The 16,532-nt window shown below is 36.1% G+C and overlaps 3 protein-coding genes across 3 annotated transcripts; 1 reads left to right on the top strand and 2 right to left on the bottom strand.

Annotated features, from left to right (window-relative positions):
* Window positions 1-7,868, top strand: LOC306846002 (kelch-like protein 18). Its single transcript, XM_079379041.1, has 10 exons — window positions 1-215; window positions 2,276-2,406; window positions 2,517-2,657; window positions 3,226-3,424; window positions 3,576-3,736; window positions 4,013-4,149; window positions 4,247-4,469; window positions 4,645-4,749; window positions 5,691-5,802; window positions 5,955-7,868. Exons 1-10 carry the CDS (start codon window positions 15-17, stop codon window positions 6,339-6,341), a joined length of 1,797 nt encoding a protein of 598 aa, XP_079235167.1. The 5' UTR covers window positions 1-14; the 3' UTR covers window positions 6,342-7,868.
* A 1,192-nt stretch (window positions 7,869-9,060) lies between these two features.
* LOC306845811 (phakinin-like) lies at window positions 9,061-10,180 on the bottom strand (the record flags this gene model as incomplete). Its single annotated transcript, XM_079378790.1, has 5 exons — window positions 9,061-9,232; window positions 9,340-9,425; window positions 9,579-9,814; window positions 9,897-10,025; window positions 10,163-10,180. 5 exons carry the CDS (start codon window positions 10,178-10,180, stop codon window positions 9,189-9,191), a joined length of 513 nt encoding a protein of 170 aa, XP_079234916.1. The 3' UTR covers window positions 9,061-9,188.
* Window positions 10,181-10,383: 203 nt separating this feature from the next.
* LOC306846014 (phakinin-like) lies at window positions 10,384-12,243 on the bottom strand. Its single transcript, XM_079379071.1, has 4 exons — window positions 11,546-12,243; window positions 11,013-11,095; window positions 10,745-10,901; window positions 10,384-10,656 (listed from the first exon to the last, which is right to left on the bottom strand). Exons 1-4 carry the CDS (start codon window positions 11,972-11,974, stop codon window positions 10,477-10,479), a joined length of 849 nt encoding a protein of 282 aa, XP_079235197.1. The 5' UTR covers window positions 11,975-12,243; the 3' UTR covers window positions 10,384-10,476.
* Window positions 12,244-16,532: the final 4,289 nt, after the last annotated feature.

Below are 16,532 nucleotides of genomic sequence, written 5' to 3'. Positions count from 1 at the left end.
AGGATAGGGAACTCATGGAGTTATACAGCTCAAGCTACGGCGTCTCGGTTTGGACAAAAAGTGTCGTTTCCAGTCCATCTATGACGATGGGTGACACGATTTTTGAAGAATTAGAAGATTTGATGCATTTTTCTGTCGCCGATTTGCCCGCTCGTGGATATGCAGTGATGGAGGAGATCCGACGACAAGGGAAACTTTGTGACGTTACCCTAAAAGTACTGTGCTTTTCTTTGTGGTTTAATTTGCTAGTGAAATGCTAACCAAGTAGCACTGGGCAGTCAGCATTGGGAGAGGCTGTTAGCAGTACAGTACAGACACTGGTAGCAGAAGAAAGAGCTGTAAAGTTTAAGCTTGTAAGGTCGTTTGTTAATGCGTGGCATTGCAGATAGCTCTTAAAATTGATTTTTGTGTATGTTGTATAGCTAGTTATTATCCTAGTGTTATTTAGTTAGCATGTGCAAGCTAACATCCTCATCAGCTGCACATGAGCTGTAAATTATAAACTAGTAAAACAAGGAGAAGAAACAATACATTGCTTTTATTATTTTAACTTGTGGATTTTTTTTTAAACAACTTTGGTTGTAAATTCACCTTCCATTGTCTGTTAAGAAGTTGTCACACTTCCTTATGTTTAATGTTTAGCTATATTGCCAGGGTGAGTTTAATAGAAACACCTGTGACAGCAAACATATTTTGAGCTGTTTGACTTTGAATGTATGAGGGTTGCTTTTTCTAATAATTGCCTGCTGTTCGTTTATCAGTTCTGTATCAAATATATTTGTAAATTGTTTGACTCTCAGATACAGAAAGCACATTAATACTACAATCTGTATACTGAGTGACTATAAGCCCTTTACATCAGTGGTTCTCAACCTTTTTGACACCAAGGGCCCCAGACGAATTTTGTAGACTAAGATGTTTCTGGTACTACTTTATTGAAACTAGGAAGTGGTAATGTGTTAAACGAGCAAGTTAGTGAAATAATTGCGAATAGGTAAAATTACAATAAATTGCGATCTGTTGTTCCAGAAGTTTCAAGAACCAAATGTTCTTCATTACCAGTGAATTTACATGTCTTTTACGGGTTTTCGTGAATCATGATAATGGGATAAAACTTATTTTCAACTCCCAAATAGCAATTTCTACACAATAAAATATTTTACATGTTGATATAATATAATAATAATAAAAATACACTTCTGTTACTTTTTGTTGGTCTAGATATTGCACTTTTAAAATTCCCTCATACAGGTTTTCCAAAACCAAATTTTTAGGTAATAAACTTAAACAAGAAATACGATGTCAGTTCACATCTACATTTTTAGACATTTTAGCTTGTTGTGAACATTCTTGTGACCCCATTAGAAGTGTGCTGAAATCTCTAGTGGGCCCCGGCTCCCTGGTTGAGATCCACTGCTTCAGCAGGTTCATTATAACATGCCAAATTAGGCCTACTTTAAGTCAAGTTAAAGTTTATTTATCAACAGCACATAAGTAAAGCATGCATCAGTAAATGCAGGAACATAAATTCATTAGTATTTCTGCATGAACAGGAATGTAGAAGAAAAGAAAAATATAAAATATTAAAAAAAAAATGTATGCATTAAAAATGTAAACGTGCATGTGTATATATCTATGTGTGTTTATACAATATAAATATTGCATATATATTGTATATTACATGCATATACAATATGTATGTAATATACAATGATCAATAGGGCATATTTTCAGAGAAGATTTCTATACCAGAATAAAAATAGCGGTTGTTTGCTGAAACCTCCTTGTTTTAGAGTGATGTGCATATATATATTATTATGTTGCTGTATAAAGAAGCATTAGGAGAAGCATCAGGTAATGAAAGCTGTGCTCAGTCTCTGATCTGCTACTGTGTTTTAACTGTTGCATCATCAGCCCTTTATGTGGGTCACTGTATAATCCTCTCTATCTCTTTCACCTGACCTGCTGTATGCATGTGTTTGCTGACTAACAGCTGTCTTATAGGACATATATTACAGATCATGCTGAGGATTATGGTACACTTTCAGTATCCCCCTTTTTCTTCCTGTAAGAGCAGGAGCGGTCATTTGTAAATTCTATGGGTCTAGCTTCCAGTCTCATCCGCCCGCATCCATCTATTTTTTGCTCGTTTTGCTGCTTGAAATTGGAAATTGCACTGATGGCACTCAATAATCATCAACATTGAACCAGGACATTTTTATGTGTATGTGAGATGATTTCTGATCAGGATTTGTGTATCTGTCTGTTTATGCAGGTAGGAGAGCACAAATTCAGTGCTCACCGAATAGTCCTTGCTGCTTCTATTCCGTACTTTCATGCCATGTTCACCAATGACATGGTGGAATGCAAACAGGATGAGATCGTCATGCAGGGCATGGACCCCAGGTGAAGATACAAACCTCAAAGGGACAACTGAGAACTCTAGACATACTCTTTTTTTTGTTGTTTGTGAATGTACATTTACAAGTTTTCATCTCTGTTTTACCTCTAAACAGTGCACTTGAAGCCCTAATAAACTTTGCTTACAATGGACACATAGCCATAGACCAACAAAACGTCCAGGCCCTCCTGATAGGGGCCAGTTTCCTGCAGCTTCAAAATGTCAAAGATGCCTGTTGCTCTTTTTTACAACAGAGGTGAAGTTTAAAAAAAAAACATTTCTTCATAAGACTAATGGGTCAGTAAATTTATTTATTGTTCAAAAGAAATTAATATTTTTACTCTGCAAGGATGCATTATTTTAATCAGAAGTGGCAGTAAAGACAAAAAAGTTTAATTCAATAATTACAATTATTTGAATTCAAATAATTTAAAAACTTTTAATTTACCAAAGAATCCTGAATTTTTTTTAAGTAGCACAACTGTTTTCAACATTTATAATAATAAGAAATGTGTCTTGAGCACCAAATCAACATATTAAAAGGATTTGTGAAGGATCATGTGACACTGAAGACTGGAGTAAAATAATAACGATAACATCAAATAATCACAATCAGGTGTGTTTTTCTCCAAATAATTGTTTTTTTAACTACGGTTGCAAGTTTAATTGTAATGACCGAAATTTCGACCATAGTTGCTTTTGGAAAAAGCATACCCAAACCTTAATGTAATAACCGTGACAGGCCTCTCTCAGGTTATGGTATTAAAGTGATTCATTTCCCATACACGGAGGATTCATTGTTCCGACTTGCTCCTAATTTATAGGTTGCATCCAAAGAATTGCCTTGGTGTACGGCAGTTTGCAGAAACTATGATGTGCACCACGCTTTATGATGCAGCCAACAGCTTCGTTCACCAGCACTTTGTGGAGGTATCCATGTCCGAGGAGTTCCTGACCCTCCGGATGGAGGAGGTGCTTGAGCTTGTGGGCTGTGATGAGCTCAACGTCCAAGCAGAGGAGCAGGTCTCTGGAGACATTTAATGACACATTGTAATGGCAAGAAAGGATGTTGATGAATGAATAGATGTAGATCACACATTTTCATTGTGTCATAGTTTTGAGTGTATTCTTTTGAGACACTATAAACGAGAAAACCTGATCTTGTTGTTTGTAGGTGTTTGAGGCCGTACTTGCTTGGGTACAGCATTCACGTGAAGACCGGGAGTCACGGTTACCAGAGTTAATGTCTAAAACCCGTCTGCCTCTATGTCGACCTCAGTTCCTTGCTGACCGAGTCCAACAAGATGAACTTGTACGCTGCTGCCACAAATGCAGGCAAGTTTCTTTCTAAGATAACTTGTGCCCCATAATTTTGGCAAAACACATCCAAAATGATACTGATTTTTGATGATCCAAATCTATAGAAAACATTTTTCAACACAAATTCTCTGAAGAGATTCACTGATTTCCATTTCCAAATGTAGATAATAGTAATAATAAAAATACTAATTTTCAGAGATGGCTAAGACTATGAAAGTTTCTAAGTAATACTTTTGAAAGAATGTGGGATTAATTATTTTTGGGAATGCATTTGAATTTTACTCCTAACAGGGACCTTGTCGATGAGGCAAAAGATTACCATCTGATGCCAGAGCGAAGGCCACATCTCCCAGCCTACAAGACCCGACAGAGATGTTGCACATCCATCGCTGGCTTAATCTATGCGGTCGGGGGCCTCAATAGTGCTGGTATCTATTTCTTCACACTGTCCTTTTAAAAACCTCATGTGCTAGTTACTGTAACATGTCCATGTCAGGTTTTGTTGAGTCAATATTTTATGCACAGGTGACTCATTAAATGTCGTGGAAGTATTTGATCCAATTGGAAACTGTTGGGAGCGATGCCAACCTATGAGCACAGCCCGCAGTCGAGTGGGTGTTGCTGTCGTGAATGGGCTGCTTTATGCTATTGGTGGTTACGACGGTCAGTCACGGCTTAGAACTGTAGAAGTTTACAACCCAGAAACTGACACATGGACCAAAGTTGCAAGCATGAATACTCAACGCAGGTAGGAAATGCTAAATTTGGCATATTTAATATATGAAGGAAATATATTTTATTTGAAAAGCTGTTTAATTGTTCAGTGAGAAAGAATTTAAGTTTTTAAGGTTTTCCAAAGAGTTTTGAGTACATGTGAAATATATCTGATGCTTCTGGTATTTCTTCTCTTTTTTTTGCATTAGTGCAATGGGAACAGTCGTAGTTGATGGGCATATATATGTGTGTGGTGGATATGATGGAAAATCTTCTCTAAATTCAGTTGAGTGCTATTCTCCAGAGACTGACAGGTAAGTCATACATTCTTCAAGAAAATTTCAAGGTTAATGTAGGGCTGTCACCTTACATTCATTTGTATATTAAGTAATTAGGAAGGGAAAATATTTTGTTTAAAAAAACGAAGAAGAACTACATGTATAATAACAATGTGGAACAAGAATATCTAAAATGTTATTTTGAATAATACATATTTAACATATGCTAACATGCATAATACACATGATTGGCCACCATTTTAACATGCATAATGCAATAGTATGTGTGCTCATCAGGCTGTTTTATATTGTAAAATAGACCATTAATAAAACTTTTTTTTACATTAGCATCATACAAATCAGTTGAATTTGAAATCGTTACTTGTAATGTAACAATAATCATGCGGACACACTTTCTAGCCTGCAGAGGGCGCCAGCAACCTGGCAATTGTTGTTACACACACGCCACACTATAATTAAATGCTTGTTTAATCTTGGCCAAACTATATTTAATTCAAAAAGTTGTTTCACTCAGTTTTCAATATTTGAGCAGATACAAAATATAAACGCAGCCTAATAAGCTTGCTACTGTCTGTCAAATAATAATGCTGTTAATATTATTTATTCCTTTGCTAATGATATGTTTTTCAGTTCCTACTACTTGGAGTTATATTCTTATTATATACCATTCTTATTATATGTTTTAAATAAAGGGATGTGTAAAATTAATGTATGACTAACCTATTACTTGAAGGGTTAAGTGTTTACATATTTAATGCCATATTTATTGTCATAATTTAATTGATTAATATATTAATATTTCATGTTTTAAGTAAAGACGTGTTCAACAGCCGATTGGTTTTGGTATTGAAAATCTTTTCGCTGGTATTGGGCCTGTGACTGTCTCAACAGTCATTGAGCTTTCTTTGGAATCCGAATGCGTCTGATTTCATGTGTTTATGTGTGTTTTCTACCAGATGGACGATAGTTACAGAAATGAGCGCAAGCCGCAGTGCTGCTGGTGTTACTGTATTTGAAGGCAGAATATATGTCTCAGGTGGTCATGATGGTCTGCAGATCTTCAACACGGTAAGTAAACAATATTAACTTTACAGGATGCTATTTGCACAGTTGTTTTTGCTGGTCTTTTCAGGATATTAGTTGCTAAATGCTAAAATATAACATTGTGAAATTGTATAGGCCTCAAAAAAAGCCTTGTTGTTTCATGTTTCTGCCACTAGGTGGAGTACTACAACCATCATACAGCATTATGGCATCCTGTCGCTCCCATGATAAACAAGCGCTGCCGGCACGGCGCTGCAGCCTTGGGCAGCAATCTGTATGTGGCAGGAGGTTACGACGGCTCTGCGTTCCTCAGTGGAGCAGAAGTGTACAGCTCAGTAGCAGATCAGTGGAGCCACTTAGTGGCCATGAACACTCGACGTAGCCGCATTTCTCTGGTGGCCAATTGTGGTCGACTCTATGCAGTGGGAGGTTATGATGGACAGTCCAATCTCAGCTCTATGGAAATGTATGACCCAGAAATGAACCGTTGGACGTTTATGGCACCGATGGTTTGCCATGAAGGCGGGGTAGGGGTGGGCTGTATACCCTTACAGCCCGCTTAACGCCATATTCTCCCTCGGCTCATAAGGACATTTAATTATTTAAAAAAAAAAAAAAACAGGTTTTTGTACTGTGTGGTCTAACAAAAATGCATTCGTGACCCTTGTTTCACATGTTTGTATCAAAGGTACTATTATTCAGGCTTTTTGTTTTTTTTGAAAAAGCCTAAAGCAAATATGCCAGTACACCTTTAATGGTGACGTAATCCTGTTTTTTTTTTTTTTTTTGACTACCAAATGTAGAATTCATACATTGAAAACATTTACAGAAAATGGGGCACACTTCTGCTAAAAAGCACACTTTTTCACTGTTATCAGATGTGTGTAAGTGTGTATTGTGGGCCCATTAAAGCGTCAGTTGTTGGGGAATATTATCATATATACATATAAATTTTTAATTTTATTCCTCTAAACTGGAAGCCAATTTAGATTTTTAGACAGGTGAAAGTTAACCACTGTTAACCCATGCCATAATTGGGAGAGTATAATAAAGAAGGTATGATTAATTAGGACAAACTTGTTTTTAATATTTTATCAAGAATATTTCTGACTTAGAAGTACTAATTGTATTTTATTTGGGATATTAATGGGAATTTAATGTGAGCAACTGACCTCTTATGTGTCTGTGCAAAACATCTGCTAGATGTGCCATGAATTTTACACTTTACATGGGACTGTATTTTGATTTCACCACTTTATTGACTTGAATTCTCTTAAATTTGAAAGAAAATGTCAATCTTTTCAATTTGGGGATGACCAATCACCAGCTCTGTATCCTGTATGGATGGGTTGTGGTGCACCCATCCGATCCCATATCTTACTTTTTAATTTGTCTTTAACCAGCACACATACCAGGGAGAGTGAAACTGACGTAGGACTCTTGTCAGATATGTGCTTTCAGGATTATTCATTATTGTGGCTTCACATCCTTTTATTGAACTATGAGTGTTGAATGTTCCATTTAAATCATGTTTTGTGCAAAAAATATCCAAATGATGTTTTATGACTGTGTAGACGTATATATTTTCAACACGTTGCTTTTAATTTCAAATAATATCTGAAATTAGGATTACTGACTGTGAATTTTTAACACGGTTTATATTTTTCTTCTCATATTACCAATACTGCAATCTCTGCTGATTATATTTTATGATTTATTTTGTATTAACTTCCAATTGTGATGCAGTATTTCTACTTTTAATTTATTAATAGCTGTACTTTTTCCTCTTTTTATAGCATTGCACATGTTTGTCACATAAATGAGAATCAAGTTTACGTTTTACAGAAATCTAATATATATATATATGGATCACATCTCTGTATGTGTTTGAATATAATCCTCGGCTACCTCTGTTTGAGATGGGAGAGCTCAACAGGGACAAGTATCGAATCTGTAGCCCTGTTACCTTTTAAAACATTTCCATTAAACCCGAAGGAACAGCATTAACTGAGATCTTTTGTGTGGGACTAAAATATTATTTTTCACGTAATTCCTAAATGTCTTAAATAAACATTGATTTTTAAGGATACAATGCCGTCCCTGTGCCATAATTTTCTCTGTGACGCACAACAGCTTTGGGTCCCACCCTTTGAGTGGTGTTTTAATTGAACAGGCGTTTGTCTGTTCACGGTTAGTATGAGACTGAAGATGACTGGGAACATGAAAAAAGCCCTGCTGCTGTTGCTGCTCATCTCGGTGCTGAACTTCTCAGCTGCTTTTCCTATGGAGCCACTTCAAAAGGTATAAGAATCTTTTTTTTCTTTTAGAAAAAAGTATGTATAATTAGAACTGTCTGGTATTGAAAATACTAACTGTAACTCGTGTAATGCATTTGTTTTTCATCTTACAGACACCTGTACTGATCCAGCCGTCAGAAAGTGTAACACTAGTAAACTCACAGGTGAGAAAAGTCTTTATGATGGGGCATAATCAGACTTGTTAGTATGTGGAATATTAAGCTATGCTGATGTTCATAGGACATGAGGGTCAGCAGTCTTGGATTTCGTCTGAAAAGAGCCAGTTCTGCTAACACAAAGAAACCGGCCCGTTACTGTGCTGGATGCTTCTCTGTCATTGGAGACCCAACGAGACCAGAGAAATGAAATCTGCTGTATCTGCTGAATGAATAACCCTTTTTTAATCTGTTTATGCAACTATATTTTAGTATACTATTTTAGACTGTCACTTCTTAAAATGTTGCATGACTGCACGTTTTTTTAAATGAAATATTCAATAAATTTTCAGTAAAATTAGAGTAAATGCAAGACTATTTTTCTTTAAAAATATGGTTATGTATTTGTACTAGAAATGTCAGTAACCTATGGACTTTTGCTATAGCTTTGAGCATTTTTTTCTCTCTCATGCATACAGTAAAATTGTTATTTGAGGATTTCCTAAACAAAGAAATGATAGTTCAGAACGATAACATGGATTTGAAGTAATGTCTAAGTGGCTGTTTCATAGACGTGTCATTATAACCGCAAGGTGTTATTATTGTGTTAAGGAGCTTCAGTTTTGACCATAGTCAATTATTCATATTTCCCACTCTATCATTTATGGCTTTGCTACCCGTGGGAGTAAAATACGATACAGGCACATAGGTTTAGAATATGGAATCATAGAGGCTATAGTGTCAGAGAAACAACCGGAGAGTCTTTGTATATAAAATCTTAGCTAAATGCTCAATAAAAATAAATGGTCAGTATTTTATGAGTGCATCTTCAGTTTTTGCCATATATTTTTATTTATTTGTAACCTGCAAAGTAATCATGTAGTCTATAGATGGTGTAAATTACAAGTGAGGAGAAACAAATGAAAATCAAGCTTTTTGCAAAGATTAATAAAATATATCATTCCAGTTTGCTTTCTTCTGGAGCACCAGGAGGATTAGAATCTGATAGAAAACATCAAAACGTTTAATCTTCATTGTTAATGTTAAGCCTATTATTCACAATACAATCAGATCATTTGAGAACTATATTCTGCAGATGGAAACAGTACCTTCAGTCTGTGGACTGCTTTGTGGTCCAGATGTGGAAGGTGTGGGATCAGTTCGTCCCTCAGGGACTGAAGAACCACCGGGGAAACTGCAGTATAGAAGAACATTGTGATGATCTGAGAGATCAGTCTGGGATCATAGAAACTGAAACTAGGGCGGGTTTCTAAGAATTTAAGACTTTTGAGGAACGAGGAAGAAGCTTGTGTTCACCTGTGGTAAGCAGATTGAAAATGAGCCTTACGTTGAAGAGTAGAATCGGCTTTCCTCTCCATCCAGGATTCCATGATATGTTCCAATCTCCAGCTTCAGCTTCATCCTGTTGTTGAGTAAGGTTTCATGGTCACGGTGCTGCTGCTCGATGTCCCTGCGGACGTCGTTGAGTTCAGCCTCCAGCTTTCCGATAACAGATCCCAAATTTTGGAGCTCAATGTCATGCCAGTGCTTGGCATCATTGAGGGCGTTCTCCAGGCCTCGTTTCTGTCGGGATCATGCATAGTTCAGTCTAGGGTATTGAACACTGTTGTGCTTTATGATCTTTGCTTTGAGAAGGTGGTCCTACCAGAGCTCTAATAGATTCGGTTTCGACCTGCAGACTCTGAATCTTGCACCCAGCATCATTACACTCAGTCTTCAGGCTCTCAAGCTCCTCTTCCTCTCGACTCAGCTTACTGTTCACACTGTCAGCTTGCTGCACATTCACAAATATACAATATACAAATATAATTACAATATAAAAACATAATTATTGTGAAATATTGTTATTCAAGGTAACAGTTTTCTATTTTCATATATTTTAAAATGTAATTTATTCCTGATTGTGAAAACTGGATTTTCAGCTGTCATTACTCCAGTCTTCAGTGTCACATGATCCATCAGAAATCAATCTAATATGTGGATTTGGTGTACAAGAAAAAGATTAATAGGTTATGTAAACATGTATTAATTCACTGTTAGTTCCTGATAATGCATTAAAAAGTGTTTTCAAAGTATTTATGAGAGATGAAAGAAACTACAGAATGAAAACAGTCAGTTATACAGTTTGGTGGTCATTGTGCAAAAATATTTGGCCACAGAGTGATACATTCAGAGTCAAGTATTACAGAAAATAGTCTATTTCCTATTAAATAACTCTTAAGGGCTTATGTTCTACGGATTACCTTGCGCTCAAGGAAGGCATCGGTGTCAGCGCGGTTCTTCTTAATGACCTTCTCCCAGTGGGAGCGGATAAAATCTAGAATCTGGTCCAAGCTGGTCTCAGTAGGAGTATCCGGCTCATCAAACTCATGGCCGGATATCTGCTTATAGAGTGCTCTAACATCCTGAAGAAGAGCAAAAAATGATGTTAATTTACCACTGAAATATCACCATCACAAATAGAGTTTAATTGTTGAGCTGGTCTTATCTCACCTCGATGTGATTTTGCTCCAGATTCATCAGCTCATTCTTCATACTCTCAATCTCATTCTCTAGGTCCATCCTGGTCAGGTTTGCATCATCAATGACTTTGTACAGAGAGTTAATTTCCTCTTCCACCACTTTACGGAATGGCTGCTCATTCTCATACCTACACAATTATGCATAGAAACACACTATAGACCATTTGATGGAAATCTGATGCAGATAAAAGCTAGTGATATGATTAAAATCTGTTGCTCTGTTTTAATCACCCTCACACCTGTCTTTAAAGTCCTCTGCATTGGCTTGAACATTTTCAGTCTGGAGCATAAATCGAGCATTGTCCAGGATAGCCTCACTGACCTGAGAGAAAGCAGAAATACGTTAGCTTGTACATTCACTGTGTGAATGTGAGTAAAATGTAAAAATGTAAAAAAAAAATTTATTTCAAATATATATATATACATATATACATATATATTAAACCATACATCTTACTTAAAAAAAAAAAAAAAAAAACTGTGCTATTGGGATAAGAAAAGAGAACTATATTCTATTTGTTAAATTTATGTTTAAAACAAAAATTGACAATGGGGTAGCTTAAGTGGCTTAAGTGGGTAAGTGAGCTTAATTTAGAATATTTTTCTTAAAAAAAGAATAGATTTATTGTATACCTTTATCTTGAGTAAATAAAAATAAATCTTTTAATTGTAAGGGAAAAAAGTTTAAAGGATGTTAAAAATATTTCTACTAGATTTGTTTGCTGTGTGACCGCTTGATGTATTAATCCAACCCTGTCAAACATCCTCCTACCTGCATATAAACATCCTCCCATTCTTGTTTCAGGCCAGTCCATGTCCCGGCACTGATGGCTTTACGATCCAAGCAGTGTCTGATCTGTTCCTCCAGCTGTTGGTTGAGTTGCTCCAGAGCGTGAACTTTATCGCGATACTCCAGGAGGCAAGTATTGAGGCTGTCGAAGCCAAACTGGTGGCCTCGATCCCCGGGCTGGGTCACCACAGGAATACTGCTGCTTCTAAGGCAATGCATAAACACACTGCTGATGCCCAGAGCTCTGCGGGACACGCGTGTACCCAGGCTACTTGTTCCTCCGGTGGGAGCCATGCCTACAAACACTCCCCGAGGTGCAGAGGTGCTTGTTGCACTCATGCGGCCCACACCACCGGGCCGCTCGGAAGCAGCCTGGCCCAGGAAGGAGGATCGGCGACGTGGCAGAGGCATTCCTGTCCTGATGCTTTTTAAGTGACAGGCCACTATCAATCCATAGACATGACCACAATGCAAGGGTAAATATCCACTGACCTCCCCTCAGCTAAACAGCAACAGCTAAGACCGCATGCCTCTTTATGGTGGCCTGGCTTTCTGGAAAGCAGCCTCTTTGTTTTTAGGACTATTGTGACAGAGATCTGGTGATGCTGGTGACTGCTTTTTGTTCATCACCGTTAGGCAGTTTTCGTCTGCCTCAGCACAGTGGTCTTCTCAGGAAAACTCTATGTATGTTTGACATTGACAATGACAATGGGGAAACTAAACTATCATCACAATAATCACCCAAGAGAGCACTTTTGTGTGTTGTGCGCATGTGTTGCACATATGAGTGTTTTAGAGAAATACAGAATGTTATGTCACCTCTTATAAAAAAAAGAGCGGTAAACATGAACAAATACAGAAAGAAAGAGTTAATTGTTTCACAAGATGATTTTGCATTTGATAAGTAATATTCACCTGTTTGCCGGTGGCAGAAGTATTTAACTGTCCTGAAAACAGAAGTCAGAATATGTTTTTGAGAAAGTGATAAGGTTGTTCATCTGTATCTTTTTGATCACAGGTACACAAACATATAACCAGCCTGTGGTTTGACTGTTTGTTTACCCACAGCAACCTACCTTGAGAAAGTAAACATAGCAACATTATCCTGCAGAAAGCTGCTCAAACCCTCAGTTTTTTTCTTTTTTTTTCTTTTTATAATTCGCTAAGTGTGAAAATGAAAGCTAAAACACTGGTGTAGCTGTGGCATGGCGTACAACATATCCTCATATGAGTAGAGGTGTGTTTGTCTCTTTATATATTCAACAGTTCGTCCTTGAAGCTGATTGGCAGAGAGTTGATTGTTAAGTGTTGATTGGACTGAATTACTTATTATTACTTACTGCTGAAATGCTATTTGTAGGCCTCCTACTACTATTTCTTAAAGACATCAAAGATATTTACATGAAAAGAGTAGTAGAGTATGCTAGTAGCATGCAGACCAGCAGCACTAGATTTTTTCACTGTGCATTAGTGGGATTTTTCAATAACTCTTTCCGCAGGTTAACATCGATATGCCAGTAGGTGGAGACAAGTGACAGTGAATAAGTCATGAATGAGTCATTCATTCAAATCACTGATTCATTCAAGAATATTCATTCATTCATTGTCTTTAGTGAGTCATTGAATAAGTCACTTAACCTATTAGTTCAAAGCATTGATTCACTCAGCAATGTGTTGCTGCGTTCCAATTCGCCTACTTATACTATACCCTAAAAGTATGTACTTTTTTGTGAAAAAGAACATGCTTTTTAGAGTGTAGCAGAATAAGGTTTGGGACGCACTACTTTGTTATAATTACGTCTTTAATGGACAGTTCTGTTGCTTAGTTGCTTATTTACATGCATCCTATCTCCAGCAATATTAGCCATTAAAGTGTGCATGGAGCTGCACTTCAAATTTCCACCAGAAATAGTAAACCATCCGGGTACCTTTGAAATACTTATTTCAACATACTACGCTTTGGGACACACTAATTTAAATTTTGAATACTATAGGGCAGATAGTATGCAAATTGGGATAGAGCAGGTGTCTTAATGAGTGAGTCATTGAATCATTCATTCAACCTATTCAAACGATGATTCACTTAATTAGCAATGACTTGACTGTGGTTGCTTTTTTTTGGAATTATGTTCATTGGGAGAGCAAAAACAAATTAACTGTCGATATTGTATCTAAAGCAAGTTTCTCAATATTAACTTGTTAAACTGTTACATTACAGTATCACACTTGCAGTTAACACTGTATGCCACTCTATGGTGCTTAAATCTGCTAGTGTAGTTATGAGATAGTAATATTCTTTTGTGTCAGATTATGAAGATGTGATGTTGATGATAATTGGGAAATCTTTATCCTTGGCCTATATTAACCTTGACAGATCAAATCTTATTACATGACCAGATCTCTCTAGAAACTGCTGTAGGGCCCAGTGAGAATCTGATTGATTCATTACTGACTGTCACTGCTTACTGAAAAGGCCTAAGGCTTTGTTCAAACTAGCTGCAATATTACATAAGAGATTATGTTCCATATATGTTTGAAATAAAATTAGGTAAATTAAGGGGCTTTCAGGATCTACTGTATGAAACTGAAAATGCATTAAAAAAAAAGACATATTAGTCTGTAACTCAGAATCAATTTTGGTTTCACATTTGTTTCTCATAGCAGAGAGCTCTTCAAATATCTTGTTCAAAGGGGCCTTTTGAACTACTGAGGTACAGTTTGATGTACTTTTTGTCTTCCAACCAAGTTCGTCACCAAAGTTCTGCTGATTATTTCAGCATTCTAAATAAATAGCCAATGCGGATTAACCTAACCTATGAGTTTGTCTCTTGTAATAAACCTCAAGTATCAAAATAAAACCTCTTCCTCCTCTAAATAACCCAGGCAGAAGTGCAATGTACATTTCATACTGTTATGACGTTTAAAGAAATTAAAAAGAGTGTCATATCTTTCCACTGAACCAGAGACAATTCCACATCTGATAGGAAAACAACAGTGTGATTTCCCCATCTGCTTCCCTGTCATTTATTGTTTAGGGGATTTTCTTGTCTGATTCTGAGTCTTTACATTCTAATCTAGTATTGAATGATTTTATTTATTTATTTATTTTAAAGAGCGCATTCTTTAAAACTATTGAGTTGTCTTTACAAGTTCAGTTTTTCGTCAAATGAAGCTAGTCAATTTTTCTATTAGAATTTAAATTTTACATTTTAATTTCTTTAATGTCAATCTCATATGTAGCAGCTGCGTATAATCATGCCATGGGCATGTCATGAGTTCGCGAAATGAATGAAGGTATGCTTCACCTGCCATAAGAACAGGCACAAACCTATCAGTAGAGTCTGCCCTTGAGACTTTCAAGAGCAAGCAGATGTCTGTTAGATTCCACTTTTTATTAATGTTACTGATACCAAGCATTGACCTTGTGCAAGAGATCTGTAATAATATAATTATATAAAGGCTGGCATTGACAAATTTAATAGAAAATTGCCTAATTCGTCTCTAATTTAAGTTTTTTTTTTTTTTTTTTTTTTTTTAGCTTTGTTTTCTTTTGTTTCTGTGTGAGTTTTTGTGGTGTGTGATTCTCAGTACTTTGTGGCGTGGGATTCTCAGTACTTTAGACTGATAATACACGGGGCAACTCTTTGAGCAATGTTGCCATCAACGGGCAACCAGGTGAGAGACACAGGGTACATGACTGATCTAAAGTATCCAGATAGAAATATGTTAGGCTACCCATTCTCAATGGGAAAGTGCCCAATGCAACATTGCAAAAAAAAGCTGTGCCTTGGTGTCTGATGTTTTCTCTGTTAAAAAATACGGTGTTTATAATAAGTAGTGTTTTAAAATGGGTTCAGATCTTCAATTGATTTCAGATCTAAATTCCTACTAGCCATTAAGGATTAGTTTATTAATTACTCACCCTCATGCGGTTCCAAACCCATAAGACCTTCGTTCATCCTCACAACACAATTTAAGAAATCTTTAATGAAATCCGAGAGCTTTCTGACGCATACGTCATGGTACTCTTGACCTAAAAACAGTAAAGTTAGTGTTCTAGGACTCCACAATTGACAATAAATACATGAATCTGGTAAAGATCCTATAGTATCTTTGAAGATGGAGTGGTCATTTTTTATGGTACAAAAGCTCATGGCTTTAAAATTGCTTGTAAATAATTTATGTACTAGTATTTATTATAGTATTTATATATTTTAATTAGCTTTTATTTTTACACTTTCATTTTAATTTTTGGTTCAAGTAACTTTTGTTATATGTCATTTTTTAATTTTTTTTAATTATATTTCTATTCAGATTTTTATTTCAGTTTTAATAATTCATTACTTCAACCATTTTAAAAAGTACTTCATCTAATATTTATATTTTATTTTATAATAACAACAATAACAACACTGGTGCATTTTTGTGGAACATTATGGTGTAAATCAACATTTATAATGTCACTGTCCTGTGCTTATTCACTTATTCACTCAGGTGATTGGCTCAAAACGTTCTGTGGTTCCACAATTAAAGACAGCAGATTTTAAAAAGTATAGGTTTATTTGGAAAACCTTTTTGAAAACCTTTTTTTTTTTAAATTTCTGTTTATTTTTTATTTTTTGAATGACTCTACGTGTACAGAAATTCTTAAGTCATTAAAAAGAGATTAAACTAATTTCAAAATGCTGATGGGGAGTTTTCAGAATTACATCTTATTTAGTACGGTAAATGTGTATGTCACTTTTGAAGAACAAAAATTATTTTGAAGAACAAAAAATATAAGATATTCATCATTCAGCTTTCACTGAAAAAGACCCATCCTAGAAGGAAAATGTGCCTGCAGGTTAGAATATTTTGAAATTTAACAGACAACCGACGCCATACCTCTCCAATGAGACAAGTTACAGCTTATTCTTTCTCTGTGGAGTGTCTCTTTTTGCACTGCCCTCCCTCCCTTAAGTGTATTTAA

This window comes from Barbus barbus, assembly GCF_936440315.1.
Source record: "Barbus barbus genome assembly, chromosome: 26".
Taxonomy (NCBI): Eukaryota; Metazoa; Chordata; class Actinopteri; order Cypriniformes; family Cyprinidae; genus Barbus; species Barbus barbus.
The sequence above is the reverse complement of the archived record's forward strand: the minus strand, read 5'-3'. Positions and strand labels throughout refer to the sequence as shown.